The sequence below is a fragment of the Gorilla gorilla genome, chromosome 8 (assembly GCF_029281585.2).
Source record: "Gorilla gorilla gorilla isolate KB3781 chromosome 8, NHGRI_mGorGor1-v2.1_pri, whole genome shotgun sequence".
Lineage (NCBI taxonomy): Eukaryota > Metazoa > Chordata > Mammalia > Primates > Hominidae > Gorilla > Gorilla gorilla.
In genome coordinates, this window is record NC_073232.2 from 12730050 (window position 1) to 12745412 (window position 15363).

The window sequence follows — 15363 nt, forward strand, 5'->3', positions numbered from 1 at the left end:
AAGATCAAACCGGCATGGTTCCCTACTGTGCCCACAGCCGGGGGGTTGTTTTTGTCAGTCCTTGGAGAAGAGTATTTGATGCATTCAGGGAGGGCAATGTCAGGCTCGCTGACATCCTCTCCAGCTCCCAGGACAGGCTGTGGAAAGAGGAAGGGGCTGAGGTCGGTGAGTTGTTCTCAGGGTTGCTCAATGAAGATTTACCCCCAGGAGGAAGCCAGGGTGATGAATGCAGCAGGAATCTGTTCCAACAACCCCCTTCCCCCCAAAAAAACAACCAGACTCAAGATGCTGATAAGAATTCTTTTATGTTATTCCAATAAAAAATACATTCATACAGAAATATAACAATCTTGCAAAAAACAATTTCAAATAAAATCTTGTAAAACAAAATTTTACAAAAATCTTACAAAGATTCTTTAGATAACAGGGTGCTTCCAAAAAAAAAAAAAAAGAAATTTCACTAATAGAAATTTTTTTTTAATTTCAAGCAAAAAGTTTCTGCTTGATTGAGGCTCAGTTATCACCTGAACAGAATGTACTTCTTTATGTACGTGCTAATTATGAAAATCACAGGCATTGACAGGTACGGTACCCAGCCCCACCCAGGCAAACAGCTCCGACATGTTTCGTAAGTGAGACAAGCCAGTGCAAGTTTTTTTTTTCCTTTTTTTTTTTTTGTCTTTTGTTTACCTTCTTGCTTAATGGAATTGTTATGGCTAAGCACATAGAAGGCCAAAAAAGGAGTTTTCCAAACCCAGCAAATCAAGTGCTTGGATTCTGAACTGCCAAAAGAAAACTGCACTTCCCCTCTAAGTAAAACGAAATGAGTTTCTTAGGTAAATGTATTCATCAGCCCAGATAAAAAAAAAAACCAGTTATGTGAGCGTTAGTCACTGCTCATTTCCAGGAAGATCAAACAAAATACCAGCCCAGCCAGACTCACATGTGTGTATATATATATAAAGCAAAGAGCCACACCCACAAGCCAGCAGCTGGGTGAAACATCAGCTGTCCACGCCGTGGTATGCCAATTCGGGGAAATTACTCCTTGGAAAAACTGGAAGAATCTACATGCTGGAAAAAATAGCTTCATCTGCATAAAAAGTGTTCTACAAAAGAATCCCTGTGGTTAGCTTACTCTTAGGTTAGATCTTCTAATAAGGCTGAAATTCAAAATCAAAACCTTAGTGTGTCCGAGTCCAGCCTGGGTTCCAGCATTCTGTTCAGGCCACTTCTGAATGGCCGAAGGTGCCCCATTCCAGACCTGCCCATTTGATGGACAGAGCAGACAGCCCGGAACAGATTCAAGCAAGAAAGTCCTCCGCACATCGTTAAATTAAAGATAAAGCCTCTATAAAAGTTAGGTTATGGTTTTCATTTTTACCTCCTTTATGGCCATTTTGAAATATTTCTTCACAGGCTGTGGAATTTTCTAGCTAAACATTCTAGTTTCTCCTTAAAAAAAATATTTATATATTATCTATATATATAATATATATATATATACACACATACACATACTGTACACACAAATATACATACACAAGAATTCTGCCCACTTTTTAAAAAAAGTAGTATACTTTCTGTATTACCAACAGATAGCTAGACAGATATGTGAAACTTGTGCCTTTTAAGCAAATACATTAACATTGGGTTTTTTTTTATACTTCTGTATCTTTAATATGTGTGAAAATGTTACATATTAAATACAGCCGGTGTGTGATCTATACAATTGTTGTGCAAGGTCTATATGAAAGTCTCAAGGTGGCAGAATTGGTCAGATTTTTCCATTTTCCTGTTTTCCATTTTAACACTGACAGTCAAGTTGCCTAAAGTGTTGAACAAATACTGACATGTAAAGGGAGTTTCACTCTATGTCTTTGTGAAGGAGGACCTTAAAGAGATTTTTTTCTGTATTATACGTTGATACAGTACACTGCCAGGTGAAACAAGAGCCTTAATAAAGCATGCATCGCCCACACCCCTGTATGAGACCCCCACAGAAGGGATCGCTTGCATAAGGCACCATTATGAAGGTCAACAGTGCATTAACAGCTAGAAAACCAGAAATTAGTCCTCAAGGCATAAATAAGAGAAACATAGCTGCATGAGAAAACAGTTTCTAAGCGTTAGTGGTTTTATCCACCCAACTGAGAAAAATTTTAGGTTCTTAAGTCTAATGAAACATCAGACCAGCAATTCCCAGCCCCAGCTTTGTGACACTCAATACGTGTCCAATTTCTTCTAAGGGCATCACAAAATTCTCCAAAAAGTTAATTCAAATTCAGAATCATTTAAAAATAATCCTGTGTTGCACAATGCCTTTCTGGAAGGGGAGTGTTACAAACTCAGAGGGGAAAAAAAATTGTATATTGCCAGGCCCGGATGGCTAGGGGGTCACTGTATTAGACAGATTGGATCTTAGCTGCTCATTAACTGGAATCAGTATTGCAGTCCTGACTTAAAAATGGAAAAGCATATAGTTCCCCAGACCATGCATGACTTTTTGTATTCTAAGGAAAAGTTAAATTGTTGTGTTATATTTGTAAATACACAGCTTATACAATGGGTTACAAATGAGCTATGTTGTAGCGTGTAAAACAAGCTACTTGACACATTGCACATTTAATAGCTGCACCAGACACTAAGAGCTCCTCTCACACAGAAAAGGGGGAGAGAGGCTCTCCCTCCCCACACCACTCGCCACTCTGGGGTCCTGAGTTCCCACGCCCACCCTCCAAGATTTTCCTTCTTTTTTTGTTTTTGTTTTTTTTGTTTTTTTGATTTTTGTTTTTTTTTCTAAGGTGCAGACACCCCCTCCCCCCCCGGAAACGATTGGTGGTCATCTCATCTCATGGTATACTCCTTACACACAAAACATTCAAACTACTTTTTTTCCATCTCTTGCAGTCTTGCTAACCACAAGGAAAAAAAGTTGGCCTCATCATACAGTCAGTAATAGATCCTCAACATACAATCAACCCAACCATTAACATTCTCAGTGTGCATGCTCACGGCAAAGGCTTAGGCGCCACTCGGAAAGTCGGGTACCAGTGGCGAGTCCAGGGTCACCCACATACCATGCACCACGGGTGCTATGCCGCTTCTTACGGGACTTTTTTAGCCCTCAAAAGACCTTCCAAGGAGAGGCCCTGGAGGCAACTGGGTAGGGTGCAGAACGGCATGCTTTGGCTGGAACACGCATCCCTCCTTCCACGGCCGGCTCTCAGCCTGGAAGCCTTTTAGCCTACAGGATCCACCTCTCTGCTCCCTCAGAGGTGCCTCTTCATGTGCAGGGCCAGGTGGTCAGACCTGGAAAAACACCTGCAAGGGCAAATCAGAAGCACAGAAGAAGTTAGGTTCCCATCCCTTCCCAGTGTTCTGGACCAGCGCCCTCACCTCCCTGCCCTGCCCAGCCTACCCGCTGCAGGGAAAGGTGGGATTCTCCTCCCAAGCCTCATCAGTGTCTTCAGGGACAGGAGATACCAACTGATAGGAATGTGAATTAAGAATGTCTCCCACCAGTGGCTGGAGGTTCTTTGGAGAATCTGAACGGACTTCATTTCTAATTCTTCAAATATGAAAACTGTTGAAAGGCCAATCTCCAAACATATCAATAAACTGGCTCCAATGTCAGGTGTATGTGGAACAGTTCTTCCTAACCGTGGACAATGAGCACACCAGAAACTTTCTAAAAAGTCCCAGGCTTGAAAAGAAATGTTCACACATAGGAAACTGCATGCCTTCCTTCGCACGTGCCCTGCACACCTACTCAACCCTGGTCATCACATTCCCAAGGCCCCACGCTCCTTGCCCAGCGTCGTCCTCAGGCACGTACCTGTCACAGTGGGAGCATTTAAAAGGCTTGGCCCCGGTGTGCTTTCGGAAGTGCCTGGTTAACTCATCACTTCTTGCAAAACGCCACTCACACCCTTCCCATGAGCATCTGTAAGGCTTTTCTCCTGGGGAGAGAGCACAGGACAAGCGGCCCATGACTTCACTGACCCGCAGACGGAAAGGGGAAATTCAACAACACACACAGTGGTGGGGTGCAAGGCCAGGGACCCAGTGGCTTCTGGCATCGGTAACACACAACAACTGGCAGCCTGAGAGAGACAACAGCAGCTCTCTCCTGACCCAGTCTCAGGCCTCCCACTGCTGTCCAAGGGACACAGCTTCAGCCAAGCCCATGGTGCTGTCATCAAAGTTAACGTGGAAGAATGACCACGACTTAGACCAGCAAAATGCTTGCGGGATGAGGTGTCAGCCTGCCGGACCCACAGCCCCCGCAAAGGCAGAGCTATTGCTTTCTTCATGGCAACTGTTTCTCCCAAACACGCTTCTGTTCCGTCCTCACTTCCCTATGGAATGCGCCTCTGCAGTTTCCTCAGGGACGTTCTACCTTTCTACAAAGCTGAAGTTACGAGCTTCTGGAAAGCCCCAGTGCAGGGCCCCGGAATCATTCTCTAAATGGCAATTGAACAACTGGGTTCACTTCATTCCTTGGTCAAATCATAAATATGAATTTACTACAAGTGCTACCTGAGAAAACAAAGTTGTCAAGCCAATCTCAGGGTATGTTGAGACAGGCCTGGGCCTGGATTTCGGGCCACCCGGATCTCAATCTCAGCTGTCACCAAGCCCGTCTGGGACTGACTCTCAGCAATTTGCTCTCCTACTGATAAGAGAAGAGCCTGCATCATGTGATCACTAAGACGCTTCCCAGTTCTAAACGTTCTGTGATTCCTCACCAATTATCCTAGAACATGTCAAAGTATTTTTAAATGGCACTTTCACCTAAGGTATGGCATTTCATTAAGAAACTGTTTCAAGCGGTATCAGAAACAAAGGCTGCATGAGACACGGAGAAGTTCTCAGGAAACACTCGCTGATCAATGCTGCTGCTTACAGAGCAGGCCGGTCCCACTCGGGCCTCGGGCCGTCAGCATCAAACCCACACACTCCACGCTGCCCAGCAACCCTCCGTCCTGACCCTTGAGTTTCATTTAGGAAACCCCAGGGCCGCTCGAGGTAGCCTCGTGCGAGTGCACTGGTGAAGGGGCAGTGGCCTTGGAACCCCGGCACTGCTAAGGGGTGGGGGGTGGAGGTTTGGGTGTCCATGGAGAAAAGGATCTAGTCTCTTGTTTGTTTAATCTGAAAATTGTTACACATTTATCCAACTCAAAAGTCCAGTCTTTAGGATTCTACTCTGAACTCCAAAAAGACCTAATGCTTTGGTGGAAAACATCTGAGGAAGTGAGGATTTGTCTGCCCTGACCACATCCTGTGCAGCCAGCCCCGGCTCCCTCCGGGGCTGGTGCAATGCAGTGGCGCCCACCAGCGGCCGCCCTCCGGGGCCCGCGTGGGCACTGACCTGTGTGCGTCCGCTGGTGTGCTTTCAAGTGGGAGCTTTTGGTGTAAACTTTCCTGCAGCCGTTAAAGTGGCACCGGTGCACCCTCCTCCTGCCGTCGGGGGAGGCATCGCCATTTCCCTTGTCACCTGGCTTCCCCGAAGTCCCGCTGCGCACCTTCCCTGGCGAGGGCAGCTCCCCGGGCACGCAACCCCACAGTTGAGAAGGTTCCCTGCTCAGTTCCGGAGAAGATGGAGGCGTGGAGGTGACAGAGGAGCTCAGTTTTCCCGAGCTGACCAAAACTTCGCCAATGGGGTCGGAGGTAAACTTGGCCGTGGGAGAAAGTTCCTCGGAGCTGTCAGAGGATTCGCTGCTGACATCTGAGTTCAGGCTGTTGGTCTCTAAGTTGTAACAAAAGCTCGGGCTGATGAGAGTGTCCTCTGGAGGACTGGAAGATATCTTCAGTTCGGATTCCTCCTTTTTCTCCCGAGCCAAAATGATTTTGGTCCACAGATCTTCCTGGCTGTCAAATTTGATTTCTGAGGCTGAAACATAGCAGGGCTCGCTCTGGAGGTAACGTTCCAGCTCCAGGCAGGTCTGTGCAAAATGAACCAGAGAAGGCACGTGATTGCTATGACGACCAAAAGTAAAAGCAAAAGCAATTTCCAAAAACATGCAAGAATGAAGGACAGATAACATTGCTGCCCGGTCACTACAGGGGCAAAACCTTTTGTAATTAAGCATCCGTGTCCTTACGGAAGTTAGAGAAAATCTGTTTCTAGAATGGTAAGAATTCAGAGGAAAAGTCGGAGGGTGAAACCTCTCCTGGCTTTCCCAATGTTGGGCCAAGGGCCACAATGAGTGATGATCACTAAGCCGGTTTTTTTGTTGTAGTTACCAGTGTTGATGTTTCTCATGAAACCAGAGGAAGAGAACCGGCCCCATACACATACCCCTCCCCAACAGGTTCAACCAGATTATCTGACATTGTCAAGAACCATGTGTTTTAAGGAAAGCCCCAGCCATCCACCCTTCACACCCCACAGATACCCACACAGGACAGAAAGACTGCACGGCACACAGCGTGTTCTGAGGGACCCCTTGGGGACACGGCTGACAACACAGGGCCACACTCGGGGGAGAGGAGACAGCAGCTGTCTGTATTCAGGGGCATCGAATGGAGCTGCAGAAAAACCACCCATTTCCTGTGTAGCCCAGACCGCCTATGTTTTCACAGAATGCCGTTCCCAAGTGCAGGCCCTTGCATGACACAGAACTTTAATTACTTCTACAGTGGTCAGAGAAAAACAAGGAACTTCAACAACAGGAGTGCAGAAATAATTCCAGCATGGCCATCTGCTATTGTGAAGGATGCAAGGGGAAATTACTCCACGGCCCTGCTGGGAGTCCCACAATGAACAAGAACTTTATCTACTGGCCAAGAGTACAACTGCATGAGTCATCACTCTGATTTCTTTCACGCAATGCCAAAGGAGACTTCCTTTTGAAATTCTCATCAGCAGCCAAATAAGGACCCAGCTCAAATGGACATGCAGTGTGGCATGGACAGTACCCCTTCCCCAGCCCCGCAACCAACCTTTCAAGAAGCTACAACTGCCGAGATCAGCATCCCCTCTCCCCACCATTTCAAACTTTCTAGCCACTGGAAAAGAAAAATGGTAGGAAACATTTTAGGATTAAATTATGTCTGCCCTGATTTTCACGAGGATCAGCTGCCTGCATGTCCATATAAGGTTGTCTATACTACTGGCAATTCTACAGATTTCAGTTTCTACACCAAAGGGCTCTGGTGAGCACGTCATTTTTCCGGGCAGGGACCTTCCTGAGCGCAGCCTACCCCAGGGGCTCAGGCTGACTTAGCAGTGTGCCTCTCTCCTGCCACAGGCAATCCCTCCCCCTCCCCAGGCTCGCACACAGCCGGTGGGAGCAAGCACACGGGAAAATCATGCTTTCCCCTTTCCCCCGAAACTAGGCGTCTGAGTTACAATGCACACTACAGCGTTCTGAAGAGAGGCAGCAGCGATGTATTTTATTGATTTAACAAAGAAAAAAGAAAAGCACATTTATGCAGATCTTGTTAAACTTTAGTAATCCGGCCAATTTAAAATCTCCATTACGCTGATGAGCACCCGGGCCTTAACGAAGCTCTCGGAGAGTTTAAAAGCCTCCGAAGGCGACCAGGAGCCAGGTCTGGCCGTTTGCCCAAATCCCAAACGCCCGAAGGAAACTACTTAGATCAATTTCAATCACGTCCCAGGGAGCAGCTTCTTTGAGGAGAAAAAACACAGGAGGGGGAGGGGGAAAAAGGCAGGAGAGGACTGTGAACAATTAAGCAGGCGTGTGAAGGTTGCAACACCCTGCATTTCATCCTCCTTAAAGCTTTCGAGGCTTGGAAACCCACAGCCTCTATTTGATCTGGCAATTCACTTTGTGACGAAAAACAAACAGCACAGCAGGGCAGGGAGACAACAGTAAACCCTCCTGCGATCGCTGGAGAGACAATGGGACGAGTGTCAGTCTCTCTCCCCTCGGGCGATGCTACCTATAAGCACGGGGACATGGTAAGTTTCTTAAATTTCCAATGCCCCCAAATTCCAGTTCTACGACAATGTCGGAAACCGAGGTCCTTCTTCCCAAACTAAGACTTGAAGCAGTTTGGACGGGCTCATTGTCACAAGACTGACAAGTCACTGGGGTGTACACAGTTTTGTTTATTTTTATTTTTCTTGGTCAACAAGAGAAGCAGGTAAGACAAATAAGGCAGATCTAGGGGAAATGTTAGGCATTCCAAACAGCAGAAAACACACTGGAAATGGTCTAGAGTTTAAAAAAGACAAAAATAAAAAAAAGAGAGCTGGTCTACATTCTGGGGGCAAAATGTGATTTTTTTAAAAAACTGTTATGTACAAGCACCAAGAAGCAAAACAAAAACAAAATCCCTTTAAAAAAACAACAAAAAACAAACAAACAATAAAATAACACCTTGGCAGGCAAAGCAAGTTGGTCCCCATGACAAGCTCCAGCTGTGGCGTCTGGAGCGGGGACAGGCTCCGAACTCGTGCCAGGGGCTCGGCCGGGCTGTGCCGGGAGTTGGGGCTTCCCTGGGCGGACGCTGATCGCAGGCTGGAGGATCGATCGGCGGGGGCGCTGCGCCCGCTCCCCCGGTGACAGCGCGGGGCCCAGGCCCAGCGGACCGCAGAGAGCACCGGGTCTGAACCCCAAACAGCCGACCCGGCCCGCGCCCCGGCGCCCGCAGGGAACCGCGGCCGGCTGCGTTTACCTGTTGCCAGTACTCCTCCAGAGACGGCAGCGCCGAGAAGTAGCCGGTCTCGTGCACGATCTGGAGCTCCTGGAAGATGCTGCACATGGGGAGCACGTCCATGTCGGGCCGGGTTGGACGGAGCCCGCGGTCGCGAGGGCGGCGAGGCGCGCGGTGGGAGCCGGAGCCGAAAGTCTCCCCGGAGCGCAGGTGAAAGTTTCATGCAAACTCCAGGCTCGCAGAGACGCCCGGCCGGACCCTCCCGCAGCCCGCAGCGCGCGGAGCCCACACAATATTTGCAAACACCGGACTGACTGCAAACGTAACCCCTGCAAAACTTCCCTATTCAAAGCTCCGCTGCCAGCCTCCCCCTCCGCCCCCGCCTGGCTCCCCCCACTCCCCCTCCCCCCACGTGACTCGCCCCGCGCCCGCCCCGTGCGCGGCCCAATCCCGTGGCTCCCGGCCCGGGGGCTGCGCGCCGATGATGTCAGCTCCGACCAATCGCAGGCGGCGACACACAGCGGCCCCGCCTGGCGTGACCGAGACTCTCCATCACGGCCCGCACCATTGGCTCAATTCGAACTCTGCTCGTTCTGATTGGAAAGTGGCCTCGCAGGCTATTTTTAGCAGGGTATATAAGGCGCGGGCGGCCGCGCGCCGGAGGAGTCCGCGCTGTGAGGTGCGCGGCCGAGCCCTGCACTGCGCCCGCGGCCGGAGCTGAGGGAGCCGGGGCTGGGAGAGCCGGGGCGGGCCGCGTCGCCTGTCCCCAGTCCCAGTCTCTTCCCCGCTGCCCGGTCCCGCCACCCCACGCCCGTCCCGGTCACCAAGCCGGGCCCCGTCGCCGCGCGAGCCCCGGTTCCGGCAGCTCACCCCGCGGGCGGCCGTCCGGTCCCGGGGCCGCCCCATTCCCCCCGTCCCCTTCTGTGCCCGAGGCCGCCCGGTCCCCAGCTGTCCCCTTCTACGTCCTGAGCCTCCCCGTCCCCCACTGTCCCCTTCTACGCCCGGAGCCGCCCCGTCCCCAACTGTCCCCTTCTACGCCGGGGCCGCCCCGTTCCCCCCGTCCCCTTCTATGCCCGAGGCCGCCCCGTCCCTAGCTGTCCCCTTCTACGCCGGGGGCCGCCCCGTTCCCCCCCCGTCACCTATGCCCGAGGCCGCCCTGTCCCCAACTGTCCCCTTCTACGCCGGGGGCCTCCCGGTCCCCAACTGTCCCCTTCTACGCCCGGGGCCGCCCCGTCCCCAACTGTCCCCTTCTGCGCCGCTCTGTTTCCCTACATCCTCCTAGTCACCCTCTGTTCTCTAACCTTGGGGTACCCCTCTCTGTCCCCCTCCACCTCCGGGTCCCTCTCTGTCCCCCTCCATCCCTGAGCCCCTCTCTGTCCCCCTCCAGTCCTAGGGTCCCCTCTGTCCTCTCCTCGGTCCTCAGGGCCACCAGAGTGGGGGAGGGGAGCACGCAGGGTCCCCTTGAAATTGGGAGAAACGTGTTTATCTTGTAGAGGGCGATCTTAGCCCTCACCAAGGTTAACAGCTAGGTTTTCCCATGAACGTGTAAACAATTTAGGTGCAAGCTGACATTTAGTGTGTGTGTTTTTTTCCATATAAATTATCTCCTAAAATATACCGTAATGTTCATTTTTAAGAAAAATGTCGAGAACACGAACCAGAGCATTTTAAAATCCAAAATGGAAAACTGAATTGTAACTATATTATAGTTGTTGTTTCAAAATAGTTTAATGAACATTAAACATTTTGAAAGAATGGACTATGTAAAAAAAATTAGAAGGTTTTGTATGTTAAATTTTAGAGGGTCCGGCAGAAGCATGTGGCTGTAAGACTAGGTGGGGACCTTAGTGAGTCTGGAGTGGAGAAAGGTGGTTTGTCTTGTACCTGTGGTATGTGGGCTGTGAAGGTTATGCAGAGTGAATTGACAGTGTTCTTGGCTCGTGTTCATCACATTTACCCCAGCAACTGAGAGCCAGGACCAGCCCTTCTTGGGGACCTGCACCTTAACTCTGTTTCCAGGAATGCAAATGGCTTTGTTTTGAACCATCCACAGATTTGCCCAAGCACCCATTGACCGGGGCCCAGTGACTGGCAGCCGAGAGCATTTGGGCAGCCGTTGTGTTGGGGGCAGGGTTCTCTCAGTAATTAGCGCTTGTGACCTTGGCCCCGCTAGTTCCTAAGTAAGCAGGAGTGTGGAGCAAGTCCCCCGCTGAGGGCCAGGCACGCTGGATCAGGGGGAGCCCGAGATGAAGGGGGAAGGCTCTGTCTGGGCCAGGGAGGACAGGGCGGCTGTCTTTGCAAGGCGTGTGGGCGTCCTGGTGAGGGTGTCCCATTTTATCTTTGGGACAATTAATTATTAATTGTCTTAATGTTTTTTAATAAATCCACATTCCTATAGAACTTAAATTCATCCTTGTCTCTTAACATGCTTTGCCCGGCACTATGAAGATTATATAGTTTATTTTTACAAGAGGGAACCTGATTAGTCATAATGCAGATACAGTACAATGGCCATTGTCGTTTTCAGAAAAAAAAAAAAAAGATTTGAAAACAGGGTACATATGAACACTAAATTTCAAATAGAATAGATCCTATGGCATCCTGCTGCGCTCATTGACCATTTAACACACATTATTCACACCGTATGAATGGCCAGGTATTGGTACACAGAAATTTACAAAACAGGCGCAAATCCCTATTACGGTGTGGGAGAGGTGGGCTGCCAGGAGTATGTAGATGTTTGAAAACAAAAGTCCTTATTACGAGTAAGCATGTAACCAGTTGGTGAAAAAATATCATTTTCTTTGATGTGACAAAGAATATGCATCGCATCTGAACACTAATAGTTGTGCCTGATTTTTTTAAGAAGAGCAACAAAGAATGCAGAGGGCCAGATTAATTCAGAAGGGGGAAGTATGGCAGGATATAAAAAGATGGTGGATTTTACACTTTAGTTGTCCATGCTGTGCGCATGGCCCTGGTCACGTTATTTAAATAGGAGATTAAAATGACTATTAGAATGAGTTTGGTATAATCAGAAGAGTTAATGGATTAAAATCCCTGCTTGGTAGCAAATAGTAGTGATTCAATAAATTGAAGGCAGTGTTCACTTATTCACCATTCAGCCATTTGTAAGTTTGCTCTTGATAATTATTTTATAATCCCCCACCCTTCTTTTAACATATGAGTGAATGCAGACAGAAAAATGAAGTCAACTTTGCAGGCCACCAAGCAAATCAGAGACAGAGTTGGACCTCGACTTGTCCAGTAACCCCACAGGTGCTTCCTTCTCCTGCCGGTCGCTGAAGATCGCTGCTCTGTTTTCACTCTCGCAGTCTTGGAGAGAAAATAATCAGCTCCATTTATTGGACGTGACCCTTGTTCTCTGCTCACCTTGAGCCACTCCTGTCTCTGCCACTATCTTTAAAAGGTCAAGATCCCTTCTGGGTGACAGTCGTAGGCTCCTTTCGACGTTCGTGGGGGCCACTTCACCCCCCTGGCACCCCGCTGTTACTTCCTCAGTCCCCACTTAGGCCTCCATGCCCTCCTCCACTGTTTTTCTTCTCCTCTTAGACCTCCAGGCTGTGGTCATTTATTTCTTACCAGGAAGCTCTCTTTGTTGCCTCTCAAAAATAGAAGTATACATTTGAAACCTAATTTTAAATTTAATTTAAAGATTAATGGGATGACATGTTAGTGTTGAGTACATTTGATCTTGCTGTTCTAGATCATTCAAGACGGGCTCTTAGGGGAAGTCTTACAAATCTGTTCTGAGGATAATTCCAATAATGCCCCCTAATTATATTGACAGAGAATGCTCCAATTTTGGGGCAAGAAGCCAATTTTGTTGTTCTGTTTTGTTTTGGTTTTGGTGTCTGTACCAATATATTGCCTGTTTTGGAGCAAACTAACCTTTTATTTCATCTGTTCATTTTGGGTGTGCAAAATATAATTGTTAAGAAAGTACTTCTGAATATTTACATGATAGAGCCTACGTAAGTGTAAAATGTTCCTTTTTTTTTTTGAGATGGAGTCTCCCTCTGTTGCCTAGGCTAGAGTGTAGTGGCACAATCTTGGCTCACTGCAACCTCTGCCTCCTGGGTTCAAGCAATTCTCCTTCCTCAGCCTCCCAAGTAGCTGGGATTCCAGTAATGCACCACCACGCCTGGCTAATTTTTGTGTTTTTAGTGGAGATGGGGTTTTACCATGTTGGCCATGCTGTTCTTGAACTCCTGACCTCAAGTGATCGGCTGCCTCTGCCTCTCAAATTGGTTGATTACAGGCATGAGCCACTGCGCCTGACCCTGTGATGTTCATTTCTCAATTATCTCATTTGCAGATAGTTCTATCTAAATAGTGAGTTGCCTTTTCTCTCCCTAGCGTTTTTACATAACATGTAAGGTGTAGTAGATTCACTTTTTAACCATTTGTGCTTAGAATAATGAAGGAAAATGCCCTATTGATAGTTTTCAAAAGATGTTGAATTTTACTGTCAACATAGGCAAGGTAATAAGTACAATGACAGGATACCTCTGGGGCATTGGTCGGGAAGAACTTCTGTCTATCTAAGACCTTTGTTTTAGTAGCCCTCTTTTAAAATATAATTGTAAAATGGGACAGCTGTAAAGCTCAGCTCACAATAGGGCTTCCAGAAGGAGCTCCCTGTGGAATATCCACAGGTACAAGCTATACCACGTGTGTGGTTAAGATATCCATTCTTTACAAGTTGGTCTGTGCATTCCACACACTTCCCATCAAAATCTCAGCAGGGTTTTTTGTTGAAGTTGTCCTGCTGATTTAAAAATGTATAGGAAATGCTGAAGAGAGCTATACCTAAACCAGTCCTGAAGGTTGAAAGTTTTATATTATGTGTTTCAAGACAAAGCGAAATTCAACATGATTGTGTGACATAGGCTTCGATACAGTTAAATCAATATAACAGAATATAGAGCTCAGAAATACCATCATTCTTATACACTTTAAAAAAAATTTTTCAAAAAGGTACTAAACCTATCCCTGTGTGGTTTACTGAGGTCTTGTATCTGTGGTTTATTGTATTTCATTAAATCTTGGAAAGTTCTTGATCACTGTAACTTCAAATATGTCTTCTGTCCCATTCTCTTTCTGTTCTCTTTCTGGGACTCCAATTGCACACATGCTAAACAGTTGGATATATTGTTCCACAGATTTCAGATGCTCCATTTCATTTTTTCATTCTTTGTCCTGAATGCGTTTCTATTGACCTGTCTTCAGATTCACTGATTCTTTCCTGTGCTGAATCCTGTCTGCTGATGAGACCATTGAAGGGATTCCTTAGATGCGATAGTATTTTTTTATCTTGCTTACATTTCCATTTTATTCTTTCTTGTAGTTTCTTTCTGCTGCAGTTCCCCATCTTTTCATCATCTACACTTTCCCCACTAGATTATTGTAATCTTTTAATCACAGCCATTTTAAAGTCCTTCTTTGATAGTTTCAGTATCTTGTTAATCTCTAGGCCCAATTTTATTGATTGTCTCTTAACAGTGTGTTGTTTTCCTTGCTTTTTGTGTGGCTCTTAACATTTGATTAAATGGAACATATATTGAGCAGAATAGTAAAGACTTACGTAAGTAGAAATTTCTCCTGCAAATGGGCACATCCCTTCTCTCTAGCTGTTTTTATAGGGTAGGAACTGGCAAACTCTTGTCTGTAAAGGGCCACATAAGTAAATACCTTAGGCTTTGTGGCTCACAGGGTCTCTGTTGTAACTTGTCGATTCTGTGAATGTAGCCCTAAGCCAGTCATAGGCAACAAGTAATTGAATAGCCATGGATGTGTGCCATTAAAACTTTATTTACAAAAACAAGTGACAAGCCAAATGTGGCGGGCTAACTGTAATTTGCCAATCCCTGGTCTAGGGATTGAGTCTGCCTGGTCAGTCAGTAGTTGAGCTAGGTTTTGGTTTTGTCATTGTTGTAGTTCCTTTCCATGCATGAGAGACTTGTTAAAACTCTCCAGCACTAGGCTGCTGCTACCTTGCAATTAACATGGAGACTGGGGTGCCTGGGTGCCCCTCAGTGCTCCTGTTGCACACCCACTTTGACCATTGCTGCACACCTGTTGTGATGGAAGTGTGCCGGTGAGGAGATGGGCCCCTGGAGAGGGCAGGGTGTGTTTTAAGTTCTGATCTCAGGATGGCCCTGTGCCTTTGGGCTTTCAGGCTAGAGCTTTCTCAGTGTCCCTGCCTCCTCTCCTTCATCAAGCCAAACTATCTGTATCTGTCAGAGGACAGGTGGTAGGTGGGAGGGAGTTTCCTGCCCATCTTCTGGGAAGAGAAGACCCTTGCTTCTTGGCATGCAGGACCTGGGTCTGAGGGAGCATCCGGCCGTCCTGCACCGAGAGGCTTTGTCTTCCTTAGAGGAGGGGTCTAGGGATGCAGGTGGGGGCTCTGGGGCCTACTGCCTTACGCACTGATCTTCCCTGTGAGCACCTGGTAGAAGCCAGTGGAGAAGAGCTTGTAGGTGACAATAGGATCCCATTTATTCCAAACTGCGGTCCAGCCCACACTTACCCATTAACAGATTATTGCAATGGAAGCTGCTTTCTTCTGTGGCAGCTCCTCCTTCTACTTTTCCAAAGGCAAAACAATCTGTGGCACCATTTCCCTCCAGGTGTTTCAGGCGCCTGTGGCCCTTGCTCTTTAATAGGCTAAAGAAAAATAGGATTTTGTAGACTAGCTGAGTTTTTTTT

At 47.6% G+C, this 15363-nt stretch overlaps 1 protein-coding gene across 3 annotated transcripts; it reads right to left on the reverse strand.

Moving 5' to 3' along the window:
• Positions 1–286: 286 nt before the first annotated feature.
• On the reverse strand, positions 287–9038 carry KLF6 (KLF transcription factor 6). 3 transcript variants are annotated; one of them, XM_004048990.5, is made up of 4 exons: positions 8653–9038; positions 5375–5948; positions 3839–3962; positions 287–3324 (listed from the first exon to the last, which is right to left on the reverse strand). In XM_004048990.5, exons 1-4 carry the CDS (start codon positions 8752–8754, stop codon positions 3273–3275), a joined length of 852 nt encoding a protein of 283 aa, XP_004049038.1. In that variant the 5' UTR covers positions 8755–9038; the 3' UTR covers positions 287–3272. The 3 variants fall into 3 exon arrangements, with proteins under 3 accessions (XP_004049038.1, XP_063565918.1, XP_055209908.1); XM_063709848.1 differs by lacking the exon at positions 3839–3962 and having other exon boundaries at positions 8653–8981; XM_055353933.2 differs by lacking the exon at positions 287–3324 and having other exon boundaries at positions 3422–3962; positions 8653–9021.
• Positions 9039–15363: the final 6325 nt, after the last annotated feature.

Coding starts and splice junctions, on each gene's coding strand:
- KLF6 (XM_055353933.2), bottom strand. CDS start 8,754: ATGGACGTGCTCCCCATGTGCAGCATCTTCCAGGAGCTCCAGATCGTG. Junction 5,949..8,652: donor TGGAGGAGTACTGGCAACAG/GTAAACGCAGCC, acceptor CATTTTGCACAG/ACCTGCCTGGAGCTGGAACG. Junction 3,963..5,374: donor ACACCAGCGGACGCACACAG/GTCAGTGCCCAC, acceptor CTCTCTCCCCAG/GAGAAAAGCCTTACAGATGC.